The sequence below is a fragment of the Alligator mississippiensis genome, chromosome 3 (genome assembly GCF_030867095.1).
Source record: "Alligator mississippiensis isolate rAllMis1 chromosome 3, rAllMis1, whole genome shotgun sequence".
Classification (NCBI taxonomy): domain Eukaryota; kingdom Metazoa; phylum Chordata; order Crocodylia; family Alligatoridae; genus Alligator; species Alligator mississippiensis.
Window position 1 is genome coordinate 38,434,072 of NC_081826.1, and position 27,372 is coordinate 38,461,443.

At 43.5% G+C, this 27,372-nt stretch overlaps 1 protein-coding gene and 1 long non-coding RNA gene across 6 annotated transcripts in view; one reads left to right on the plus strand and one right to left on the minus strand.

Annotated features, from left to right (window-relative positions):
* Nucleotides 1-27,372, plus strand: part of SNX31 (sorting nexin 31) — a 53,225-nt gene that overhangs the window by 19,575 nt on the left and 6,278 nt on the right. For 3 of the 5 annotated variants that reach the window (XM_059723842.1, XM_059723840.1, XM_006260915.4), the window contains 9 exons: nt 11,736-11,846; nt 12,991-13,081; nt 15,090-15,177; nt 17,776-17,845; nt 18,845-18,937; nt 19,245-19,448; nt 19,916-20,023; nt 21,637-21,711; nt 22,802-22,858. In XM_059723842.1, coding sequence (XP_059579825.1) covers nt 11,736-11,846; nt 12,991-13,081; nt 15,090-15,177; nt 17,776-17,845; nt 18,845-18,937; nt 19,245-19,448; nt 19,916-20,023; nt 21,637-21,711; nt 22,802-22,858 — 897 coding nt within the window. The remainder of the gene's footprint in view (nt 1-11,735; nt 11,847-12,990; nt 13,082-15,089; nt 15,178-17,775; nt 17,846-18,844; nt 18,938-19,244; nt 19,449-19,915; nt 20,024-21,636; nt 21,712-22,801; nt 22,859-27,372) is intronic. The other 2 variants (XM_059723841.1, XM_019495748.2) reach the window with 1 other exon arrangement.
* The window catches only part of LOC109285214 (uncharacterized), a 57,104-nt gene that overhangs the window by 19,219 nt on the left and 10,513 nt on the right, over nt 1-27,372 (minus strand). Inside the window, exon 2 of the long non-coding RNA XR_009460652.1 lies at nt 6,231-6,618. This is a non-coding gene — a long non-coding RNA (uncharacterized LOC109285214). The remainder of the gene's footprint in view (nt 1-6,230; nt 6,619-27,372) is intronic.

The window sequence follows — 27,372 nt, forward strand, 5'->3', positions numbered from 1 at the left end:
TGCCACTGATCGATTACACAGTCCTTAAATTACCTTGTCCTAGAAACTTCTATCTCCTTATGTATAAATACAACTAGAGCTTTTTCATAAGTTTGACTGAAGCACTGTTTTGTTGAGGGAACCAGTTGTAAAATGTAGGGCTTGCTTGCTGTGGAGTACGTGGGGCCTTGCTTTAAACTGCAGCTATAGGGAGGAAAACATTGTTTTTTGAAGGAAGGTATGGGATTAAAGATGTTTCCTTCCCACATACGTTCTGCTGTGTTATCACTACTTGAGCTTGTAAGCACAGCTAGAGTTACACACTTACTCCTTACCACTCACTCTGTGTTGCTTGGAGCTGAACCAGACAGAAGTTCCCTGGCTGAGAACTGCAAGAGGCAGGCTGCAGAAGCATAAACCTGGCAGGCAGCAGTGTTATCTGTGGGACCTGATCTCAAAAATTGGTAACTGGCTTCTCAACCTGAGAGAATAGGCACATCAATAAGGCACAATGTGATCTTCTCAGGTGCAAACCTGCAGCATGATGCTTTGCAGTAGCTGCCTATGTGCATGTTTTTTACCCTGCTGCAAATGCAAGGTAGCTTACCCCACTACCACTGAGGGGCAAGCCACCTCTTGCTTATGGTAGGTCACTAGCAAGCACGCTGGCAGTTATTGCCCTATATCAGACATGCTGTAAACTTGCACATTAGCATGCCTACGCCTGTTGCTTCAGTTTGAGAAATTAATTCTCAAAATAACTTGTTCTGTAAAACTTTAACTCGGGATGTAGGCAGTTGCGCAGGTTGTACCAGTCAAGCTTGATTTGGTGCTTAAATCCATGCAGGAGACTGGGCTGTTTTTATTTCTGTTTAAATCAAGCTAATATTGGTTTACCTTGTGCCAGGAAACCTATCAGTGAAGACAACTTTTATTTGTTTAGTCTGAATTGCTTTAGGAGTGTTCACTGAAGCATTTACACTGATCTTAATTGTCTTTAAACAGGAGCAACTTCTATGTGAAGGCATGCCCTCTGAGTAGATTTACTGTACTCTAAACAGAAATAAAAATGGCTTACATTTAAATTTAAGAGTGTCCCAGTCTCTTACTCTGTTAATTTGGTCTGTTTTAAAACATCTTCCATTAAATCAGTGCAACTTTCTTGAAAGATACTCCTGGGGTTTGCAAATAGACAGGTAAGAAACCCAGGAGCAAATCAGCCTATTAGACTGCTTTCCTTCTAAATTCACTCCTGATTCACCTCCTTCCCTCTCATGTCCTAAATTCCTAGAGGAAGTGGAGTTTCCTCCCATGTAACTGTACAGGCTCTGATCATCCCTTCTTTCATTGAAAGCATACCAACATTTCAACCCTTGGCTGAATGGAAATTTCTATAGATCTGTGACTAAAAGAACTGAACCAAGTTTGAAGCTGTCAGTCCTCCATTGTATCACTGCTCTGGATCCTGTTGCGAAATGGCAAAAAATGTGGAGGGAGCCTTCTCACCAGTGATCTGGATGGTGCAAATGCCGCACAGGGACTGGGGTTTGTCCACAATTCCCTGATACGATGCTGAGCGTGACTTGTCCTTGTCTGTGCTGATGGTGAAACATCCTTCACCATCAGCACAGTGACAGCAATCGGTGGCAGCAGCAGGGGATGGCAGTGGCTGAGTCAGCAGCAGTAGCCTGCCATGGAACCGAGATACACTAGTTCAATCCACTGTTGCTGAAAGATTGTCAGCTCCTGCTCTATTCCTTTTACAGTCAGAGCCAACATGGCAAGGTTTTTTAGCAGAGATGGGCCAGTATTGGGAAGCTCTGCTTTCCTGTCCTATGCCTTGGCCTGTTGCCATCTTCTGTCGCAGAGCATTTGACCTAATCTAAATCATGGGTACCTTAGGGCCAGGCCCTTTAGCCAATGTAGAACTAGGGATAACTAGCACACGGATTAGCACAAAAGCTGGATGTTTCTGTTGAAGCAATCATCAGTGAAACAGTCCTGCTGTGCCCTCTCCCCCCCGCCCGCCCCTTGCACAACCCATACAGCCAATGGGGTGAAAAGGTTGGACACCACTGCTGTACAGGATCCTCTGAGCATACATTAGTAACTTTGCTGCCATTGCAGAAACAGGACGTGGGCAGTGATCTTATCTCCCCCTGCCTTTTTTAAAGCCTGGCACATCTTAGGTTCTGTTTTGGTTTTATTTTCATAATGTATGTTGTGGCTTTGGTATTTGAGAGGATTTGGAGCAGGTGATTTTTAGGACTTAGGATATTCCCAATGCATAGAACTGGACACAGTGGTCTGAGAGGCCCCTTCCAGGCTTCTCTTAGAGTCTGATAAACTTATGATCAGGATTATGCAGGGCAGCTCTGGGTTATCTGCAATAGCTAGAGGCTAGACTTGACCCAAAAGGTTCTTTCCAGTGTGATGTTCCAGCAAAACAGCATTCTTTAACCTAAGTAAATGGATGATAGTGTCTTCAAGAGGCCAAAGGTTCCTTGAATATTTGGAGCAACTAGACCAAAGTGACATCTGATAATCCTGTAAGTAGCATTCCTGCCATGGTTTTCATCTAAACACTCTGCTGCAGGGTTGTCTTCCATTTTATGAGCAAATGCAAGTCTAAGCGGTGCAAGTCATAAGTACTGCAGCTGAGACGATGGGGTAAGGCCTTGGCACAGCCTACCTGAGATGCCTGCAAACATCATCAAAGATCTTAACTATTCTGACAGGGGCTGGGTCTAGCCTGTGCACTCTCAAAATAGGGCTTCTTTTTTAAGCATGTGAATTCTGGGTTTGAACAAGCACCTGCATGCTTACTCTTATCTTTTTATTGCTTATGTGTGCAGGTAGTGGCACTGATGCATGCAAAATCAGTCACCTGTGCACATTAGCAACAGCTTGTGAGTGTGGATATACCGTGCATAAAATCAGAAGCCAGGCTGAGGCTTCTCTGCAGATTTGGCGCTCTCCTTTTTAAAAGTGCAAGATCCATGTTTCTGACCCTCCACTTCAAGTAGCACAGCTGGTGAGAAATTTCCCATTTTGAGGTTTGCTTTCATCCTAAGTCAGGACAAAAAGGTCACTACCAGTACTTTAGTGGAACAGTACCTTCTGACAAATCATGGTCTGAGATGTTACTGTTTTATTTTGGTTCTGTTTGACACTGATTTCTCTCTGTCTTCCTGAGCTGATGCTGTGTTTCCAGTTCTAATTCAACTGTGTCATTCCTCACTGTTGTTCTTCCTTGGACAGAGTTCCCTGGCTGAACAGCAATTACAGTGAGGCAGCAAAGCAAAAAAAAAACCCCCAAAATTCAGGGAATCAAAATCCATTTCCAAGGAAAACTCTCTGAATTAATAAAAAATCCCCCTTTCCTGGAGGGGAGATGTACAGTAGAAAATTTCTGGCCAACTCCATTCAGTAACTTCCTTATTGGGGGACTGGATTATATGACCCTGGAAGCCCCTTCCAGATGTATGCTGTTGTACATTTTTATATTAATAAGCTGTGCTGGAGGCACCCCTGCTTCAGCCTATTAAACAATCTGAATGGAGAGGAAGCAGCAGTTTCTGCTTGACTTGGAAAGGATTTTAGGTGGGATAGCAACACCTCCTGTGAAGAAGAATTCAGGTGGAAGTGGGATAGTGTCTCTTGTTTAATGAGACCCTGAAGAAAACTGTACATAATTGGATTTCAGGCACCTGGCAGACCTTACAATTAAGACATGACTGACTTGTTAATCACTTCATTAATGGTAACCCTGCCACAAGTTCAGTCAATTGCTGGTCTCTGGTTTTTGCCATGCTATTTACAAAAACATTCCCCAAAACGGGTGTAACTTTTTTGTGGCTAGTTTCCATTGTGCTTTGAATTGAACATGTGGCAGAGTAGCCCTACCATGTAGCCTGCTGATTGCATGGTTGATAGCTCCCCCATGTTAGCAGGCTGACAGCCATGTGGTGCCGCCCTGCATGGGGATGCATTCCACTGTTCTCAGGATGCCAAATTTTTGGCACACTATAGTGTGTGGCACACTATTTTTGGCACATGGGGATCTCAGGATAGAAGAATGTCTTCTCGATCCTGGGGTCCCACCATGAGAATTTAAAAAACCATGTGTGCAGCTGGGCTGCCTGTGAGGTTTCCTAACATTCCAGTGCACAGGGTCTGGGACTGACAATCAGATCACCTCAGCCCAGGGACTGCACCAGCCTCTCAATCCAGCCCTACTGTGGTCCTGGGAATGGGGCCAATTGGGGCCCAGGACCACACACCAGTTCACACCATTGTTTCAATTTGCTGGTGCAAGGGGAGCCAAGAATCATGATCCCGAACTCTCTCTGGACTAGCACGAAGTGATGGTGGAATGGGATCTGATCCCTCATCCCAGAAATTGTGCATCTTCCCATGCATGTGGCGTAGCAGGAGCTACAACTATTGAGCTCAAGGATCAGATCCCGTTCCACCATTAAATTAACATATGTCAGAGGCAAAAAGACCCAAGTCCTAGGAGATGGAGAGAGAAATTGAGGAATAAATGCTGAAGGACAATATTCCTGTATAATGGAAGCTGTAGTCTGAGCTTTGAGTAAATAGGAAGCAAGGCCATTGCCCCTTCTGAAATTAAAATTAAAACATCAGCTTAGGATAAGAACTGGAATCATTCTGCATGACTGCTAGAGCCTTGCTACACTTTATCCTCAATGTTTATTTTCTTATTTATTCATATATATTGTAATAAGCACTCACTAAATGCACTGTTTATAATCATAATAAAAACTCTTTTCCATATAACAGAAACAAATTAATCCTGATTCCTTTAGTACAGGGGTGAGCAATTATTTTGGCTGGAGGGCTGCTTAATGAGTTTTGGCAAGCTGTCAGAAGCCACAAAGGCAGCCTGCCCCTTGACAGGTACCCCACCCCCTGAATGCCATCTTGGGACCAGAAGTCCCTCCCCTTGCCCCAGAAATACTCCTTTGGGGGCAGGGGGTTACCATTTTGAAACCAGGAAAAAAATATATTGTACGCTAAAAAAAAATCAAACATTTACTATAACTTATTTTAATTTTATTTTAAAAAATATTTTTGTCCTGATTTACACGTGTTTGCATAGTGTATCTAGAGGTGACTGCATCATAGCTCAAAATACAGTCTTAATCTTGGATATTGTGGGGTGTGGAAGAGTGCAGGGCATGTGGTTAGGGTGGGACTGTGGGAGGGTGTGGGTGTGTTTGGGGACATGGTGAGGGGTGTCAGAGGGTGTGGTTGTTCGCTGGTATGGTAGAGGGGGTGTGGGGCGGGGACGTCCTCAGAGTCCCTGGAGTGTGTGAATCCCTGAAGGGCACATGGTGGTAGTGAGCAGGTCTAGCCCCACCCATCCCCGTAGTGTGCAGCTTCCACCCCAGTCTCCGGCTGCACATGATGGCAGGGTGTGGGGCCGGCCCCACCTGGCTCCATAGCGCACAGCTCCTGCAGCATGCAGAGCTAGCCCAGCTGGGCCCCATAGTGTGCACCTTCCCGCACTCCCACCCCCTTTCCCCAGCAGGAGACCCTGGCCCGGCCCAGTGGGGCCCTTACCTGAATTCCCCATCTCACAAGCAGGGAGGCTGGAAACAGCCTTGGGGTGGCCAGGCACAAGCTCTGCCAGGCAGTGGTTTCTCGGCTGTAGCACCCCCTGGCTCAGGGCTGGGGCGGGTCAGGTTGGGGGGGAATGGTTTCTTAGCAACCAGAGCTGCTCCCCCTACAGGGACACACTGGCTTGCAGAGGGGCCGCTCAGGGCCAGAGCTAACAGAGGGGCCCCATGGGACAGATGGAATTGCCTGGTGGGCCGGTTGTGGCCCACGGGCCATATTTTCCCCATCCCTGGCTTAGTACCTGTAACTGGGGGGGGAAGAGGGTAAAGGATAACTTGTGCGTGCCTTCTCTTGCTGCCTTGGAGAAAAATGCTACTGCTTTTTGCTTTCACATAAGGGTTTTATCCATAGTATGCCAAGCTAAGGATGCATATAACAAGCAGATTTAAGATACTAAATGCATTGAGTTCTTGTTTTTGATTTTTTTTTTTTGAGTCAGTGTGATGTGATCCTCTTTTCTTCACTTGACAGTTTAAAGTGCATATGAAGAGAGGGAGGAGAAAAAAGTCATTGTGTTGTAGTAAATATTGTTAATGTTGCTATAACAAACTTGAAGGAAAGAAAAAGGTGACTGTTACAACAGCATTTAGAAATAGGGCACTTACCTGTCTTTCAGTAGGGACAGTTGGGTGTGGACTGAAGGCAGCAAGAAAGGAAACCACCCAAGTCAGTCATATTCAGCCAGTGTCATTTAATGTAATTACTTTAGTAGGGTTTGTTTTCTTCATCAGTTTTTTTCTCTCTCTCATACCCTCTCTCCCTTGCCGTATTACTTGGGTGCAAAACTGGCTGCAAAATCGCTGAGCCATTATTGATGTCTCACTGTCATCTTCAGGGATCTGTTCCAGGCCTAGCTCTAGTCAATATTTTCATTAATTATTCAAATGATGGAATTTGCAGATGACAAGATGGGGGAGAGGGCATGGAGACAGGTTGCAAATACTTTGGAGGATGGAATTAAAATTCAAAATGATCTCAAATTGGAGAGATGATCTACAATAAAAAAAAAAAAAAGATAAACTTCAACATAGAATGAAGGTGATGGCAAGGAAAAATTACGCATTCAGCTACAAAGCAAAAGAAGAAAAACTGCCAAGGAGGATTTATAGAAACCTTAATCTTAAGTAACCCATGAAGCAACAAACCTTCTCAAGCAACACTGCCCCACTGAGGTGAGACTCAACCTAATGATTCTGCAGCTTCCACAGGAGAGGCTGAAGTCATTGGCAGTAATAGCATGAGGTAGTAGCAGTGCATGCTGCTCCCTGTGCCTGAACTGTGATAAGCAGACCAAAATAACATATGGGCAGAAACAGCCTCATGCATGTACAGGCCCTTTTCCTGAGAGTTATGTAATTTGTGAGCAGTGTAAAACGTGACTGGACATTACTCTGTGCGTGCCCAAGATGGGTTGCCTAGTATGATTGCTCTACTCTGTACTTTGCACATTTGTGACCCTGCTGGTTCAAGTTGATATGCTTTCTAATGTAGATAAGGCTTTTAGTTTCCTACAAGAACAACTAGTTGCACCCAAAATATCTACCAATGCACCCATCAACAGGTGTGTATGTTAACTGAATGATTCCACTTGCATAATCAACAGTGAAATGGTTCATAATGGCAGCAGTTAATTGTGATCCCCAGTGGTGACAGCTAAACATCCCTGGTGGTATCTTGCCTTTCAGGTGTTTCAGAATCTGCTAACAGAGAAACTTCAAGACAACACAGCCCGAGTTAGCTTCCCTTCTATGTTTTGGATGGGTTTTTTTTCTCTAGTAGAGAGCTAGAAACTTAAATTATATTTTTAGATTAACGCTTTTTTCTTTTTGCTGTACAACCCTGCAGATGTTATGTGAAATTGAGCAGATGCACAGTTCTGGTTATAATAAGGGCTGAGATTGCTCACGGAAATATAGGAGATTCATATGTTACCAGATTCTAGCTGTGCAGGGATAGGGTTACCATATGTCCTGGTTTTACTGGACACGTCCTCTTTTTAGATTCTCCGATCTCTGTCCAGGTGGTTTTTTGTTTTTTTTTAAATAGGATGAAATGTCCGGGATTTTGGTCAACTCGGCTTTGAAGTTTTTCCTGGCTTGCCCTAGCAAAGAGCTGCTTGGGGCTGCGGGGAGGAACAGGAGGAAGACTATTGCAGGCAGGGTGCACATGTACATGGCCAGCATGCATAGGATTATATTTCCAGTTTCCAAAAAAAAGACACCGGGGGAGAGAAATATGATTGTGGGTGGGGTAGTGATATGCCTCTGCCCCTGTGCCTCACTCCTAAACCACAGCCCCTCAGCCCTGCTACTGCCCTTCACTCTTGACCCACAGTATCCTGCTCCCCAAACCATGGTGGTGCCTCTTACTCCCAACCCACACCCCCACTTCATCCCCGCTGATACCCCTCACTCCTGACTCTCAGCCCCCTGGCACTGCCTGTACCCCATGCTTCTGGCCCACAGTCCCCAGCCCCCTCTGGTGCCCCTCACTCCCAAGCCACATTCCCCCCAGCCCTGCCAGAGCCCCTCACTCCAGACCAATAGACCCCAGCCCTGCCAATGCCCCTCACTCCTGACCTGCTGCCCTGCTCCTGTGAGCACAGGCACCAGCCCCAGTGTTGCCCCCAAAGGGCCCCCACCTCCTTCCCCCATTTCCCCTGCCCCTGTGCACCCAGCACTGGCAGATGCGCCTCCCCGCCACATACACATTCATCCCATCCACACGCCCCTTACCACACACACACAGACTCCCCTCTACAGTCCCTAAGCCCTGTCCCTCCCACCCCATCTACCATAGACTTACCCGCATGTAGCTGCTGGGGCTGCTCCCACCACCCTGCTTGACTACATCTTGGCTGCATGCCAGACATGCACATGATGCCTCTGCCTCCAATTGCCCTCCCTCTGCTCCCCACAACCCCAAGCTGCATCTTGTTAGGGCAAGCCACAAAGTTCCAGGGGAAACTTCAGTGCTGAGCAGAACAAGATTCTGGACATGTGATGAGTATTTTAAAAAACCTCCTGGACAGAGATGAGAGGACCCAAAAAGAGGATGTGACTGGGGAAAACCTGGACGTATGGTAACCCTAGGCATGCAGCCTGGCAGGGTGATTGGGAGTAGCCCCAACAGCTGGATGCAGGTAAGTTGCGGGGGGCAGAGGTTGGAGGGCCAGGGCTTGGGGACTTTTGGGGGGGGGGGCGGCGTGTGTGGAGGGGATGTGTGTGAGGGGGGTGAGTGCCTGCCAGCACTGGGGGAAGCTGTCCAGGCACTGTGCCTACCCCTCCAGCAGGGGAAGGGGCTTGGGGGGCCCTTCAGGGGCAGCAGGGAGCTGCGTGGCCCATCTGACAGGGCGGGGGTCTCTGCCCTTGCTCACAGGGGTGGGGCAGCTGGGAGATGCTGGAGGGAGCAGGGGGCTGTGGGTTGGGAATGATGGGCACTGGCAGGGATGGGGTGGGCTGTAGATTGGGAGTGAGGGGCATCAGCATGGCCCAGAGGGGCAAGGTACTGCAGGTTGGGAGTGAAGGGCACTGGCAGGGCCAGTAGCCTGCAGGTCAGGAGTGAGGGGCAGCAGCAGGGCTTGGGGGTGGGGAGGGCTGTAGCTTAGGAGTGAGGGGCAATGGAATGAGCAGAGCCAGGGCACCGGCTTATCGCTGCCCCCTACAGTCATACCAGCTGCCCCCTGCCCCCCCGGCGTGACAGGTGTCATCTTTTTTGGAACTGCAAATATGGTAACTCTATGCAGGGAACCCTGATGTGAGTGGTCATTCCTTTTTGTTACTTTAGCAGTTCATCTCTGTCCTGGGCTGTCTGAAGGAGCTTCTCGTTTTGCTTTTGCATGACTTTCTGTGCCTCTTATGGACCAAAACCTTCTCCAGCTCTCCCTGCAAACCCTCAGGGTAGTCTCACTCAGTGCCAAAGACAGCCTTGCTTGCTAGATTCATCCCAATGCCAAGGCAGCCTCAGGAAGTTGTATTTCTCTGTTTTATCTTCTTTTGACATGTTCCATTCCAGCTTTTCCTAGTCTCTATTTTTATCACAAAGAGCTGGGATTACTTCAAGATGAAAAATGAGCTTCAGAGAAGAGAAATGATAAAGGCACTGAATTTATTTAATATGTTACCCTTCAAAATCTGGTAACTTTCAAAAGCATGAATTTTACCTTATTCTTGGCTAGCTCAGGTCTCAGGTTTTAAACAGGTTCAATGAAGGAATGAAACCCAGAAAAATGTTTCCCTTCTTTGTAGTTCAGTGTGCTGGCTGCTTATGTACTTTCCCAAATTTAAATTGCTGTAGTGGAGGTATTAAATTATACAATTTTTCACAGATATACTTACCTCTCTCCTTTACTTGGGACCCAGTTCAGTGCAATTAAAATACAGTTTAGTCTAGGGGTGTCAGTAGCACTGGACAGCTCTGCATGATCCCATTTGGGACTTTACTCGCTCTTGCACTGATTCACTCTGGGAAAAGTTAGGCATAGCTGTTTTGTAACAAAGTCCCATGATGTGGTTGCTGTGCTCAATATGAATAACATCTTAAACAGCTCCTGTCTGTAAAATAAATATTAAATGGTGCAAGCCAGTTTCAAGTTGCATCCTTGTTTAATGAGTCCTCCTTTATATCAACCACCTCTCTGGTATAGGCACAGGGGTCATCACTGGTGTTTGTTCCTTTTACAGAAAAACCTGGGCTATATTTCTATGATGGTATAAAGCTTTACTCTTGAATAAGTGTGAGCAACATTAGTACTGTTTTGTTTCTTTTGGGCTGAACTCATCTTCACCAGAATAATTTAAATCCATGATCTTCAACAACAACAAAAATCCGATTACAAGCATACAAAGTGCAAGTTTGTCAACCTCTTCCCCAAGGATTCACAGTGGCAAAGTAGTTCAAACAAAGCAGGCAGATTCAAGGCTGAAACATCTGTGGTGCAAAACCTTCTGTCTGCTCTTCTCCAGGACACTCGAACCCTACATTCTCTCTTCAGCTATCCCTTGCAGTCGAGGATGATTGTCTTTCATGATGGTCTTATCTGTGCATCCAAAGATGGCTGATGAAGCCTATCCAGGATCAACAGACTCTACTGCAGCTCGGACATATGTTTCCTTGTGGGGTGGGTGATGCCGGATTCTTGATTTGGGCCTCAACACACTGTTTCTGCCACTCCCACTTTTCCATCTCCTAATGTTGTGAGGTTATAAAGTACTGAGATCCCTGAGGCACTCTTCCTCCATTTGGGGCAGTCCTGGGCAATAGTCTCCCATGACTTAACATCGATGTTGCATTTTTTTAAGTTGGCCTTGAAGTTGTTCCTGACACACTTTCTTTGCCCTCTTCTTGAGCATATGCCTTGACTGAGTTGAGAAAATAAAACTTGCTTTGGGAGTCTGGAGTGAGGCATCCGGATGACATGGTCGGTCCAATGAAGTTGATGTCAAATGATCATTGCCTCAGTACTCCTAGTGTTTGCTTGCAGGAGGACACTAGTGTTGGTGTGTCTGTCTGTCTTCCCACTGGATTCGAAGCATCTTCTGCAAGCAGCCTTGATGGTACTTCTCCAACAACTTTAAATGTCTCCTGTATGTTGCCCATGGCTCAGCTCTGTACAGCAAGGTGAGGATCACAGCTGCTTGATAAGAACCATGAGCTTGGTTTTGGATCTGAGGTCACGATCTTTGAACACCTGCTTCTTCAGGAGTCCAAAGGCTGCACTTGCACATCTGAGGCAATGTTGGATTTCTTCATCAATGTCAGCATCAAACTGCAGAAAGGTGCTGTAAGCTCAGGAGAAGCTTAAAGAGCCTTTCTGGTTCTGGTACAGCATCCTGGTAATAAGATATATAGCAAATACATGAGAACCTGTGGTAAAACTACATCTCTGAAATTTCCCAGGGGAAGGATAATTGATCTGGTAATTCTGCTTCTTGTATATAGGGCCTCTCTTCTGAGACTCAAGGTAGGAATAGAGTCAGTGTGGTACTTCCCCATCCCAGCTTCAGTTTCCTTCCCACGATCCAGTTGGTGTCTCTGGAGTTACTTTGGAAGCAGAGCATCAGTATCTATATCAGGGCAGCAGTAAACCTGTTTATATTTCACTTCAACAGGATACATTTAAGATCCAGCCACAGAAAGCTTGTCTAGATGTTTACCTGGCTGATGGAAGGAATATTAGGCTGGATATCAAGACATCGGACACGGCTGAAAGAATACTAGAGGTATTTCTATGTGGGGTCCTACTCACATTCCTAACTGCAAGAGCTGTGAAGAGAAAAGAATGATCTCCTTTGCATATTAGTAGAAAATAAGCCAAAAAAAAAAATCTGAGGGAATACCTGCAAAGAACAGAATTTAGAACTTGCTAATTTTGCAGTTAGGATTTACCCATGAGCTGACTACTATCTAATTTACGTATCTAACCTTTTTATATAAGTCTTCCCTAGTGTTTATATTCATCAGCACTCCTCCCTGCCACATCCTCCACCCCCAAAAAACTTCAGCCACTCAATATCCCTGCAACTGTTTGGCCATTTTGGCCCAGTCTGTCCTACTGTCTTGGGTAAATAGATTTAACTTTGTTTTGATATGGTTATGATAGGCCAAATCTATTTAAACTTCCTGGTGCCCACCTGCATGGGCAAAGATGCTCTAGCCTTAGTTTAGACATAGTTCAAGACAACTGCTGCACTGTGACTACAGCTTATCATGCTGACCACTTCTCACCAGTCCTCTCTGCTCCCTCTGTCTGGCTTGTGTTTGACCACCTGGTGTCTAGAGTCAGATCATAAGCTTTTCATAGGCTGTTTTCACAGTACCTAATACCATGGTGCTAGCACGTATAGCTGCTGTTGCAGTACAAATAATAAACAATTACTAGTTTGGTTTTGTGCCTCATAGCAGCTAAATACTGCTCTGAAGGCTAGGCTAAATGCATTGAAACAGGTGTCTGAAGGTTAGGTCCTTGATATCTAGACCAAAATTACCAACTAGCTGCAGACTTTGTAGATATGATGTGGTGGGACTGTATCAGCTCAACAAGGGCAGATGTGTGTGTTTGTGTTTTGGTTTTCCCCCAGCGTTTAGTCTGTACAGTAAGCAGCCATGCAAACAAGTGAAATACCCAACTGTGTATGTATGCCTTGTAGTTCTCACTGGGACATGAATTGACAATCCTAATAATACTGCAAATACCATGATAAATTTTAACCACTTCCATGTTGGAGCATTCATTTTTTTTCAAATTCTTATTATTCAAGAAAGGAGAGCAGTGTAAAATAAAAAGTAAGTTGCAGAATGGTTTTACTCCATTCATGTTCTGATGGATAGGTACTGGTTTGTTTGTTTGTTTGTTTGTTTTTAAAGGTTGCCTCATACAAGATGGGACTGTCAAGAGAACTGATAGGATATTTTAGTTTATTTTTTATTGAAGATCACAACAGTGGAACTCTCTCTGGTAAGCTATGCTCAAGGTACAATGCAGTGCACCTGCAGGTGTGTCATTGCAGAGGGAATTGAAGCTGGGACCTTTGGATTGAAAAGCATGAAGTTCTGCTGCTTGACCTAACAGACACATCTGCTTTGTTAACTCAAGGTTGGAACAGGTGATTTTTAGCAATTTTTATGCATGACCCAGTCACCAAGGGAGGGAGAGAGGGAAGCAAACAAAGCATGGTAATAGGTGGGTGAGGTTTGCTCTAAGCATAGTGAACTTTTCATTTAAGGATGTTTTTATTCCTTTTAAGTTACAAGGCATGTAGCAACTTGGTGACTTGTGTTGTTTTTGTTGAGCACTTAGCTAGATGTTTTCATTTTAGGTTTCTCTACCAATTACTATACTCTGAAATAAAAGCTGTTTATCAAACTCAAAGCTTTTACATACAAAGGCAAAACTTTAACTGGTTCTAGTTTATACCTTAAGTTTCCATTTCTTAGCTGATGAAATTTACAGAGTTCCTGACAGTGATTAACCTGAATGTGCCCTAAATCTAGAATATGATTATCTGCAAAGTTGTATCTTGCTTTTTTAGTCTTTTATGCTTCTCATGCATATATCCTTTCCTCAGTTGGCCAGTGGTAATTTAGTGGACGTAAGCCAGGGTCAGGATATAGGAGAATGAGGGTAAAATCCTGACTTCCATTAAATCAACAGTAGCTTCTTCACAGAGATCAGTGGAACCAGGATTTCGTACCAAGACTAGACTCCTGGCTCTGTTACTGATCCTGTATTTGATCTTTGCCAAATCATTTAACCCCTCTCCTCCCCAGTTCCTGCACTTCTGGAAGTGCTTTAAGGCTCATCATTGAAAAAGTGGTGTATAGGTTTCTAGCAAAAAAAAATGCATATTGCAAATGGTGCCAAATTACTGGGCACAAGGGCTGTGCTTGATGTAGTGTGTAGGTGACTTCCTCAGTGTGGCAGGTAATGCTGCCAAGCCTCGCTATATGTGCCTATTTTTTTATCACTTAATGTCTGAAATAGTTCATGCTTTCAGGGATGAGAGAAGAAGAATGTGATGCTGAGCATGTGAGGTCCCTGGGTTCTCCTATGCAATAAGCATCTCTTGCTCTAGCACCTCTTATATAAACTTACATAGCGCTTTACTATAGCCATGTATGATATTACATATTCATTGTGCTACAGCATAAAAATAAGTGGCATATGGGAGTGTTTTTTCTGCATATTTCATTTATTTACCTTTATAAATGAGCACTGCATTCTCTGGGTGCACATACAGAACTGTTTGTAAGGCCATACATGCTAAGTCAACACAAACCCAGAGCTAGGAATCTGAGCATTTGCCTGCTTAAAGTTAGGCAGGTGTTTAAGTGCCTTGCTGAACTGGGGTCTTAACTGAAGAGATGCAGGGTGAGACCCTCCATTTTATGGAAGACTTCCTTATTAAATTAATCCCCATTGAATATGAGACTTGTACTTGCACCTTCCTGAGAGCATTCTGTTTTGTTTTGTTGGGGTTTTTTTTCAAGCAATGAATCATTTTGTGCCAACCTTGCTCATGTAACAAAATCACAAAGATCTGCATTGGAGCTGTATCTGCAGATGTCCTGTTTGCTCAAACTTGTTTGAAATCTATAATAATTAACCTCCTCTTCCTTTCTTTCATGGGATTTGACAGAAAGAAGTGGTTAGCTATGTTAGTCTGAAGTCAGGCAGAAGGCAGGGCAGATTAAGATTAACTAATTCAGAGATGCATAAAGCAAAATGAGGAGCACTGTAATTTGAAGCTCCTTAAGATTAGATTAATGGGGAAATCTAAACAACATAGTTGTTGCTTTATCTTTCTCATACCTTATTTTTGTGAAGTCCTTTTCCATCTACACAATGAATGCTATTATTCATGACCATGATTGAGTGTTAATGAAATACTAGAATATCTGTTTTCTTTTCAAGGGAGGATTCAGTAATATTTCTTTTCTTCCCTCCTGCCCCACTCCCCCTTCAGTTGTGAAAAAAGTGGCAGAATTTGAACTTCCCTATGTGAGTCTTCAGAGCATGAAACAGTCGCACTGTAAGCTTGGGATCAGGAAGTGGTGAGTAGGAAGCTGAAGATAGATTAGCAACATGTATTACAAATATAATTGTGAGAGACAAGGATTTCTTAGGGTGATATCTTGTATTGGGCCAACTGTGTATTTGGGATAAAGTTAGACAAGCGTTTGAACGCAATAACATTCTTCCTCATGTTGCAGGATTTGAAATGTCTTGTATTCAAACACTCGTCTAACATTATCCCAACTACAGTTGATCCAATAGAAAATATCACCCTAAGAAATCCTTGTCTCGCATAATTTACGGACCAACATGGCTACAGCATCACTCTTATACCACCAAATATAAATGTACTAGAGAAGTAAATCCTCACAGCAACTTAGATTCTGTGTATTCAGCCTGACTGTCCTGATTTGTCTTTGAGTTCCTTGGTATAATATGGGAACTGACCAGCTTCACTGGCCCTGCATACTTTTAAGTCCACTCATTGTGGTAATCATGGAATGTCCCTTGCTGCAATGAGCCAATTATTCACTAATCTATGTAAAGTTCAAGATTGGGGTGGTCTGTATTTTAATATCTTTGGCCAAAGCTTCTAGTAAAGGAGGCCTATTTTTTTTTTTTTCTTTTGGGTAATCTTGCTCTAGTTTACAAATGCTGCCAAATGTAGTGGGAAAATAAAACTATAGTTTAAAATACTTAAATGGCTGTCTTCTGAGATGAGAGAACAAGCGGGATGTGGGATTCTAAGTTGAAAGTTGCAGTTTGTGTATGAAAAAATCACTTAGGTACAGACATTACACTTTTACCAGTAAAAGTGATTGGAAACCAGTCTGTACCCATAACAGAACAGAAATTTGGTGCACACAGATTGGTTTAAAAATGGTGGAATCTGGTCTAAGATTTGTCCCCACACCAAAGGGCGAATGTGTGTTTTGTTCACTACCAATCTAAACTTATGCCCCTTATAGAAAACTGTGTAACTTAGATTGATTCCGCTTCAGGCTTTTTAAATGTCTGTACCTAGCCTTTAGGGTGTATTTTTCCAAAGATTGTATTGCTGCATGTTACTGCACAAAATACCAGAATTCTAACACTGCTGCTATGCTTAAAGTATCTGTCACTCAGTTGCATTAAAAACCTGTGTTCAGGTGCATTTCACAATTGGTAACTAAAAAGTCATTGGGCTAAAGCTTGGCAAATACAGGCCATTCTCTGTTGTCTAGTTCATAAAAGTATTCTGCATGGGGGAAAGTAGTGGCCTAGTTCTATCAGCATGGTTGTACTGCTATGCTTATGCCAATATAACTTTGTGTGATCACACCTGTTCTAGTACCACAAGACCTTTATTCCAAATAAGTTCATACCACTTAAGAAAAGACGCAGGCTAAATGGAAAAACATGCAGTGCTGTGTCCAAATAGACAGATATATTGCAAAGTAGATGTGCCTTATATTGTAGCTATAAGCTTTTAAATGATTTAGCTCAGGCATGACATCAGGTAGCTCAGTGAGTTTTGCAGTTGAGCTGTTCTCCATGCTGCTGTGGCTAGATTGCTACTGGTAGCAACCTAGCCAGTTTAAAGCTGGCTCAGGTATACCTATACTATACTGCAGTTGCAGCAGTGACTTAGAAGTAGGTAGGCTACAGTTCTACCGGCAAATTTCTTTGTGCAGACAAGTGTGGAGTTTGTTTTGGATGAATGAGGGAAAGCCAGGAGAAACCCTTGTGTTTTTTATTCATATTTTTAATGCTTCAGTTCTAAATTAATCATAGTTTTCAGTGCTACTGTAATAAAAGCAGATAAGCCAATTAGAATAGTTGACTTTATTGGCTGCAATTTTTCCATACACCCTTGAATGTGACACTTTTTTCTTTTGCTAATGTGGTGGGACATTCTATAACAAGGGTCAGCAACCCATGGCACATGTATCAGAGCATGGCACACAAGACCATTTTGCTTGGCATGCTACAGCTGGCCTGGGCTAGCTACAGCCAGAAGGCTGCAAACAGCTGCATCAGTCTCCAGAGCCCTTGGCCAGGTTACATGGTGGCAACAGCTGCATACATGCCTCCAGGCAAATGGCAGGGGAGGGGCCAGGGTTGCACTACCCCAGTCCCCTCTCCCACCATCCACCTGGAGGCACATGTGCACTTGCCACCGCCACGGAGCCCAGCTAGGGCTCTGGAGCCAGTACAACTGTTTACAGGCTCCTGTCTGCAAGCCCAGGCTCCGGGCAGCTGTAGCAGACAGGCTGCAAACAGCTGAACTGGGCTCCAGAGCCCTGGCACTGGCTCCATGCTGGCAGCAACTACAAGTACACCTCAGGGTGGGAAAGGGGCCAGGGCAGCGCAGCCTCGGCCCCTTCCCTGCCATCCATTTGGAGGCGACTTGCAGCCACCACCAGCACCAAGGATTGGGCCCCTTGCAACTCTCCCACCGCCTGCCTCTGGCATGCCAAGTCGAGCCATGGGTCAGGGTTGGGGTGTTTTTGGCACTCTAGCCAAAAATGTTGCCAACCTCTGTTTTATAACCTAGTGTTTTTTGTGCTGTGCATTCAACTGAATATTTAAGCAGAATAAAAATCCTGAATTCTGAGAGCAGTGTTTAGTTGTGTAACTTATTTGCATTTTTGCAGGTATATGGATCCATCCCTTGATAAAATGCTGCTGGACTGTAGAGCCTCGGTGAACTTACTCTATATGCAGGTAAAAAATGAAATCCCTGGTATTTCTAAAACCTATTTCCCCATCTTAATATAAGAAATGTGTTTTAAATGACTTTTGCTTAAATGATCCTAAGCAGGAAAAAGTACAGTTTCTTTCTATTTAATCTTGCCACACTTTTTTCTCTCTAAAAATAATAAAAAGAGAGCACTGTTGAGGAGCATGTTCTCTGTATTGCACAGTAAACCTGCTGCGTAATCTACCTGTTTCTTCTTAGTATAATAATTCTTTACATGAAGGTGGTGACTTGAGTACCCTTCCACATTCTCCTAATGACAATCTGTAGATGGTGCTATGATGGTGGTGTTAAGGTTGAGACTGCAGTTTTGTTCTAAACTACTTCCATAATTTAAAAACAAAATCCTCTGTCTTTTTAAGGATTAAAATATCTCCTTGTGTTGGTCTTTTTCCAGAGATTAATTTTTCTGGATGATCGAATAAAAATCTGTAAGATTTCCTTTTAGCTCTCAGAAGATGGAGGAAAATCTCCTATAGCAACTTGGAATTTTCAATAGAGAGATAGTAAATAGCTTCAGATTTAGTATGGGAGCAGCCCCATGCAATTTCTAGACTAGCAGACTTTGTAGACAAACTAAAGGGTGTTCTTGAAGTTTTGGTCATAATGCTTGGTAGTTATGTGAGGCTTTGTTCCCAAAGTTTCTAAGAACAGTTTAGACAAAGAATTGTCTAGGATGGCTAGGCAGAGATAAATCTTTCCTTGAGCAGGGGGATTGGACTAGTGACTTACTGACTTATCCTTTCCAGCCCTAATTTTCTATGATACTATGTTGTAATACTCTAAATGCCTTAAATCAAAGCTTTGCATAAGCAAGCTGAGAACAACTCTAGGATATCTGCCAGAGATAACAAGAAGTCTGGAAATATAAGACTGTTTTAAAAGATTCTGGGATTTTTATTCTACTAATGGGACAAAAAGGAGAAACTTGCTAAAGTTTACTAATTTTCTGAACTTCATTTAAGGCAGTACAGGAAATTGAGAGGAACTGGGTTAAACCCACAGATGAACAGATGCAGAAACTTGAGTTGCTACAAAAAACAGCAAACAAAATTAAGGTAAAGTGTTTTGTTAAATTAAGATAAACACATTGAGAACATACTGCAGGATGAAGACCCTTGACATGCGTGTGATTTCCAATTGTCTGAGAAATAACTTCTTAAATTGAATCTTGAGGTTACATATTTATATTCCCAGTGACTTGCAGACAGGAAAGTACTATCTGATCATAGGCAAAAATTAGTTGGTAGAGCTGAGACTAAAAACCTTCAGTCCTTCATTTTTAGCCCATTGCTCATGTCACTAGATCACACCTGTCTTCACATCAATCTTGTAGGACTTCCTAATTCTGTCTTTCTGATGCAGTTTTTAGAGCTCGTTAGTGAAGTGCAGCACTATGGATACATAAAGCTTGATCCTTGCACCTGTGATTATCCAGAAGTAGGCTGTTCTGCCGATGTCCATGTGGGGAATAATGAGATTTACTGCTGTGTAAAACTGCCTACTAATCAGACCAAAGTAATCAGCTTCAAGATCAACAGAGTGAGGTGCTGGCAGGTCACCTTTCTAGTAAGTATCTCGCTGGCTTCACACCTTTCTATGCTCAGTTTAAATAGATTTTAATTTTCTTCTTCTGCCCTTTCTTTCCCCTGAAGGAAGGCTTAATGGTGTTGGGAGCTGCTTGTAGTTCCCTAGTTCTTAACATAAAATCCTTTATTGATTTTGATGCCTGTGGCAAATTGGGCATGGAGATGCATCATTCTGACAAGGTCTCTTCCCTTCCCTGGATGCAGTCCTTTGCACTCCAGCTGTCTTCCCATATGGCAGACTGTAAGTAGAGCAGTGTAGGAGGCAGCAGGGGCCACGTTAGCCAACTGGTGGAGATTCCCCACATGCATAAAGGGGCACTGTTCCAATACAGAACTCTAGCCACTTTGGAATATCTTCAGCCAAGTGGCATAAAGTGAAAGAGTCCAGCCTTAAATCTGAGTTAATGCCACTTTGTAGCTGTTTCTTCTGTTTCCCTTGCTTTTCAGGGTGCTGTTACAGATGCAAATGATGAAGGGACTGGTGAGACCCTGGAGCTCAGGTTTGAGTACAATGATTCAGACACATGGAAATGGATAGTCTTTTACACAAAACAGGTTAGTTTTGAGGCAGTAAAAAGTTGGCCAGCAAAGAAAGGTAAGCTGCTAGGCAATGGGCCTGACTTCTACTTTTTAGAATAATCATGTACAGCTTCTGTGGCTGGATGCAGCAGCTGTCTATACCAGCTTAGTCTAGGAACAGTGTTATATGAGAGCTCAAATACCTCACAGTGCAGGGGGCAGGGTGTTTCCTTCATGGTGTGAGAAATGTCTTGTAGTTAACATGGTATGAGGCAATGCTGACTTCTTTATTATTTACTAGCCTAGTGACTGTCTACAAACACAGGCTTTTAAGCATTCCCGACGGGTTAAAGAGCCCATCTTCCAAATGGCATGTGGAGCACATAAGCCTCTTGCCCAAATCCAGGTTAAATAAATAAAACGAGTTTCATAGTGGCACTCAATCTATGTAGGCATATTGTAAGCATATCCCCATTAGTGTCCCATCCCTCCCATCTAATTTCTGGCAGCTCTTTTAAAAATCTCAAAAGAGACATGGCAAATATATAGTTATGATGCTTAGTAGAAATATTAAATTATGTAGATTCTGCAGGTGTTTTTGATTCTGGGTGTCTTGGTTCTGGCACTTTTTAAAAACAAAAGGAAGAAGAGGTTCATTCTTCAAATAAACCATTTCTCCTTCCTTCTCTTCTCTTGCCTTCTTCAACCCCCACTTAGTAGCAGTGAGAACTTTCCAAGTGAAATCAAAATTCATATTTTTTCATTCATTACTTCTGCATTCTAGTGTGACTCTTTATAATCTGCACAATTATGTAGCAGCATATTTATTTGTTGCTGTTCTACATTTTACGAGAACATGACCCCTCTCCAAATAACCAGCGTTCAGCAGAGGCAGCTTTTCTACTGGGTTGCTGGCATGAGAGAACAGACAACTGAAATTCCTGTGTTAGTTCTTCTGCTGAACCTGTTAAATTAAGCTCTTGATTTGCTCCAGTGAGTGAGGAATCTTACCTCTTAAAAATAAAAAGAAGAATATATAGCTTTGAAAGCTGCTGGCATCTGGAAGGGCCAAGAGCTTGATCCAGAAGCCTATTAAGTTCCCAGTAACTTTGACTTTGCATCAGGCCCCAGTCGAACTGTGCAAGCTAACATGTTGGTGCCTCAGTCCACGTGGACACTAACTATGTAAGGTGTAATGGTAGTAGTGCTGGCTCCCAGAGATTGTAGTGATGCATGTGAACGACAGCACATGGGATCTGACTTTTCAGGGGAATAAAATTCCTGCCACTTCCATTTTCTGTTCTTGAAATTCTAGATTCTCAACACTTATGACACTAGGACACATTAGAAGTGGGAATAGGTACTTGTACTGATGCAGATAATGCCACATTTCAATAGTCTAAACTAGCCTGAAGTGCATTTGAACTGCCTCACAGCTGTGCACAGTAGGCAGTTATAAAATAATAGCTTACTTTACAGGACCAATGATAAAAACAGCAAGTAGGTTTGACTGCACACATTTTAAATGTGAAGTAAAATCTAACCAAATTCCAAGACTAAGAACTGGGTTACAGACTGGGAGGGCAGGAAAGTTGAGGAAACTTTTTTAATAAGAGAAGCTAAAATCCATTCTGTTTATCCATTATAAGGCATTTCTGCTAAGCAGCTGCTTTAAAAAAATGATATCAGAACAGCTGATGAAGACGACCAAAGAGCAAGAACTGGTGAGTCAGGCTGTCAGTGCAACTGTTGGAGCCTGCATGCGTCAGCCTGGCTGCGAATCGCATGTGGTTTCATCTATACTGGGGGACCTTTTAAGGGAACAGAGCTTCCACTGCTGCCAACCTCATTTCAGCTGAGTTAGAGGGAGTCCTAGTATAGCAGCTTTTGCGGCTTCCAACATTTTATATGTTGTCACAGAATTAATTGATAACGAGGGTGGAAATGTCACAAAAAATGCTGTTTTAAAGATGACCTCTTGCCAGAAGAATGTTTAAAATTGGTCTCTTTCATTTCCCATTTAGATTTTATTTTTCACACACAGGAAAGCATGCTGGTACCATCACTGTTTTTCATGTATCCATCTTGACAACTGTATTTTTGCCTGAATCTTCATTTTCCCTAATGGAGTTGTTCACAGTTTTTATTGTGATCTAAGAAACATCCTTTAAAAAAATTGGAAGCAATCTGCCTCTTCATATAGGGAATTTTAATACATAGTAAAATTAAAACTTGTTACCAGAAGGTTCCTCGTTGTTGCTTTTACATAAGAAGCTTTAAATTTAAATCTGTAGTACTTCCAGGCATTTCTGCACCAGTGGTCAGTATCCCAATGCTTAATGTTAATAATACCTTTGTTAACATTCCTATATCCAAAGAGACTGAGACTGCTGTTTTGTCTAAGTCTTTTTCTTTGAGTGGGGCGAAAAAAGTGCATGTGACACTTTGCTCATAAAATGAACAAGAAGGCAACAAATGACTTCTGTTTTCACAGTTTTAAACAATGAACTACCAAAAATAGGTGATTTTGATTTGAATTTTGAAACTATTTTTTTAATCTTTAGATTTCTGAGTTATTTGTAAGATAGGTAAATTTTAAAGTTTTAAATGTAGTGGTGTCTAATATTCAGCTTCTGTTGCTACTGCTGGACAGCTAGAGTGACTATGAACAGGACTATTAATGTGCAGCTTCCACTGGCTTCGTTGGAATCCGGTCCTGGCACCAGTTTGGTTTGTCTGTGTAGAGTGTGGTGTGTCTTTGTACTTGCTTTCTCTAGGCTTGTTGTTATATGCTAATCTCATTATTCTCTTCAGCAGATTGAGATGCCTGAAACCAGTAAAAGCAAAAATTCTAGCATCCAACAGAACCAGGTAAGTGAAACAATTAAGTAACTGAAATTATAATTACAAGCAGATTTTCTTATTAACATTGTTTGCGCCAAATAATGGGGTTCCTCACCTAGGCAGGCTTCCATTGAAAAAGGATTAGAATTGGATGAAGGCTGGAAGAAAACTTGAAGCGTCTTAGACTAAAAATGCTAACTTGTATTAATGGGCTTAGTGACAATCTGCTACTCTTTGATTTTTGCCGAAGTGTTTGAGCGGAATCTTGATTGCAGAAAGTAAAAATGTTCCATGTATGTGTGCAGGTGCACGTAGCCACTTGCAAGTGTTTGTGTAGATTATGTACTTGCACAAGGATTTGCTCTGGAAGTGTTGTGCACTAGTCTTGTAATCTCCTTCATGGCAGTTATCCAGTGAGAGAGTAGGAAGAACACACTGAGTGACCTATAACACAACACTAATTGCAGGTAGCAATTGCTCCAACCCATGCTCATGGTTAATACTTGGAACATCCACTGAATTAGATATGTTCAGTTAAAATGTTAGCTGAACAATAACCAAATACATAAATTGGAAAGCAACAGAGCTGACCCTTTGGGAGACATTGGTGAAAGAAATCTCACATTAAATTAAGGCTCACATTTGTGAGAGCCCGGCAGGACAAATTATGCTGAGGGCAAACCAGCACGGGTTCGTAGCAGGCAGATCGTGCCCGACCAATCTAGTTTCTTTTTATGACCAGGTTACGAAATGCCTGGACACAGGAGGAGGGGTGGATATCGTATACTTAGACTTCAGGAAGGCCTTCGATACGGTATCCCACCCCATACTGGTGAACAAGTTAAGAGGCTGTGACTTGGATGACTACACAGTCCGGTGGGTGGCGAATTGGCTAGAGGGTCACACCCAGAGAGTCGTGGTGGATGGGTCGGCTTCGACCTGGAAGGGTGTGGTCAGTGGGGTCCCACAGGGCTCGGTCCTTGGACCGATACTCTTTAATGTCTTCATCAGTGACTTGGACGAGGGAGTGAAATGTACTCTGTCCAAGTTTGCGGATGACACAAAGCTATGGGGAGAAGTGGACATGCCGGAGGGCAGGGAACAGCTGCAAGCAGACCTGGACAGGTTGGACAAGTGGGCAGAAAACAACAGAATGCAGTTCAACAAGGAGAAATGCAAAGTGCTGCACCTAGGGAGGAAAAATGTCCAGCACACCTACAGCCTAGGGAATGACCTGCTGGGTGGCATGGAAGTGGAAAGGGATCTCGGAGTCCTAGTAGACTCCAAGATGAACATGAGTCGGCAGTGTGACGAAGCCATCAAAAAAGCCAATGGCACTTTATCGTGCATCAGCAGATCCATGACAAATAGGTCCAAGGAGGTGATACTTCCCCTCTATCGGGCGCTGGTCAGACCGCAGTTGGAGTACTGCGTGCAATTCTGGGCGCCATACTTCAAGAAGGATGCGGATAACCTGGAGAGGGTCCAGAGAAGGGCCACTCGTATGGTTAAAGGCCTACAGACCAAGCCCTATGAGGAGAGACTAGAGAAACTGGACCTTTTCAGCCTTCGAAAGAGAAGGTTGAGAGGCGACCTTGTGGCTGCCTATAAGTTCATCACGGGGGCACAGAAGGGAATTGGTGAGGTTTTATTCACCAAGGCGCCCCCAGGGGTTACAAGAAATAATGGCCACAAGCTAGCAGAGAGCAGATTTAGATTGGACATTAGGAAGAACTTCTTCACAGTTCGAGTGGCCAAGGTCTGGAACGGGCTCCCAAGGGAGGTGGTGTTCTCCCCTACCCTGCAGGTCTTCAAGAAGAGGTTAGATAAGCATCTAGCTGGGGTCATCTAGACTCAGCACTCTTTCCTGCCTGCTTATGCAGGGGGTCAGACTCGATGATCTATTGAGGTCCCTTCCGACCCTAACATCTATGAATCTATGAAATCAAGATAAAACTGTACCAGGATTCAGGCAAAATTTAAATAGGCCACATGGTCTTCTCCCCAGCCAGAAGGTAGGAAGAAATTTTCTCCCTGACCAAATTATTAAATTATTTTTTGTAGACTTATGTCCTGTCCTCTGGAGTACCTGGTCCTGGCCACAATTCTAGGCAGGATACTACTCTAAATGGACCATGGCACTGAGTCCAATATGGCAATTGCAATATAAAAATGCACATTGGTGTACAGATATCCTGTACTTTTAGTTCCCTTTTTCATGTACAAGCTAAGTCATTCTTGATATGTAGCTTTAGTAAGGTTCATGTAGCTTTAGTAAGGATTGAATTAGGGACCTAAGGACTTGCCTGGTTAGTCTCCTCTGGGCACATATTTAGCTGTCACAGATGTTACTACTCTTGCTTGGCAATGTGTGACCATACCTGTTCAGGGCATCTCTTTCCATTCAAACATATGTTTCATATAACTTCACTGCTGATATTTTTAGGATGACATTCACCCCAGTACAGAGAGCCCCTCTACAGAGTATTTAAATTAGGCTTTAAAGGCTCTTGTGATCTGGAGGGTTGTTTGTACTGCAGTGAATTTAATGTTTAGTGACCTCTAAACTGTTCACTTGATATAGATCAAAGTGCTTGCTTGAGCTGATGTTTCTCTTGAGTATTAGCCCTTTTATTGAATATTTGCAAGGAATACTAGCAACTTTATGTATAGCCTGTAAAATCCTCTTCATGACTTATAAAACCAATAATGGGTTAGGTCCTCCTTGATCATTTTTGCATCTGATTTTAGGATTACCAGACTACAGAGTATTAGCTCTGTCAGTTAGTTTTAACAATCTGCAGGATTTTGATGGTTACACAGCCCATCTGTGATATGCACTGTTAAGCTATCAAATGGGCAATGAATCCACTGAAATCTTTAATCTTATTTAGTTGAACATATCAAAACACGTGGGAGAGTTAAAAACTAAGCTGCTTGAGGCATCCCTGTTCTATCCTGTTTTTCAAGTCTTTATACTGCCGTTTAAGATGTTTTAGAAACTAAGGATAAAGATTGGCCTGTAAATTTTCATACAGGGGGAGCAGAGTTATTTAGACCGTCTCTTTATTTTCTCCCATCATAGTTTTCAAAGGCCTTTCTAATCTTCTAGCCCAGGAGGGATTTTTACAGTGCTAAACCAGGTGGTTCCTGCCTAATCAGAAATCTGATCTTGATTTCTTGTGCTGCCCAAGGGCAGCACAATGTAGTGCTAGCAGGATAGCCCATAAATAACCTCTGTGTAGATTATCCAGTACAGATGCAAAAGTTAGTTAATAGGAAGATCAAGAACAGTCTGCTGAGTTGGAAGCAGCATTCCCTCTAAGCTGTGTGGCTTGTGCGGCTGCGCAAGTATGCTCATACCATGCTGCCAGGAGCGCCTGCGCAGTCGTGCATGCCACACAATTTAGAGGGAGCGCTGGCTAGAAGCAAGAATTTTATTACCAAGCAGGTGATTAAAACAAAAATCCATATGCACAGTCTATGGAGTATTCAAACATCTACCAAACTTAGAATGACTGAATCCTTTAAGAGTTTCTGAACATGGGAGCTGAAGTAACTAGTGTTACCTAGTAATTATAGTATCATAAACAAAACTTTGTACAGATAATTGCTGTCGGAGAAGATTGTAACAGGGCTGCCATAATATTTATAAAATACTTTTTTATAGTATTAAACAGTTTAATGTACGAGTCAAGATATCAGCTGTTTGGAAGATATGCAAGACGTTCTCTACATTTCCCAGATATAGACAGTAAGCGACAAATGGCATGTCACACTAGTAGACACTTATAGCTTTACAGCAGTCAGGTGACTGCTTGGTAGGAAAGCTTGGAGCAGAGTCTGTCATTTGTTGGAATAAGTCTGGTGTCCACAGGCAGTGGAAGACTAGGGCTAACAGGGCTTAGCCCACCCCCACCCCCAACCATGGAGCAGTGCCTTTGCCATGGGAGCTATGCGCAACGCTATGTGCCTGCTGCTGCTGGGTGGGCAGTGGATGCGCTGCAGACATGGCATCACATAGCTCCTGAGGTAGTGGCAGCGGGGCACAGAGCCCCAGCCTGCAGTAGCAGCCTTCCTCTGCTCAGCACACAAATCTGGGGGGTATGTGCCCCCCATGCCTCCCCTGTGGTGTGCACAGTGGCAGGAGCCCCCTGGCTGAGCCGCCCAGGCTCTGACTGTCCCATGACCTGCCCTGGGGCCCCATTTGCCCCTGCCCCACTCCCTCACTGTGGGGGCCTCAGTCTGCTCCCCAACCCCTTCCCCTCCACAGACTTACCTGCTGGGCAGTATGTGTGTGCACAATTATGCTAAGCCCTCTCTTTCCCACCCACCCCTTAATATTTTCTCCCTCCGCCTATGCTGGTGTCCTATCAAAGCCTGGAACAATATTGGCATTCTGAAGGCAGAAGATGAAACATATATTTGCAGTGTGTAGGGATAAATTATTGATGTAGACCCCATTTATACAAACATTTTTGCACGTGCCTAACTTTTATACACAATAATCCTTTATAAGTACACATGAGTAGACTGTGGGT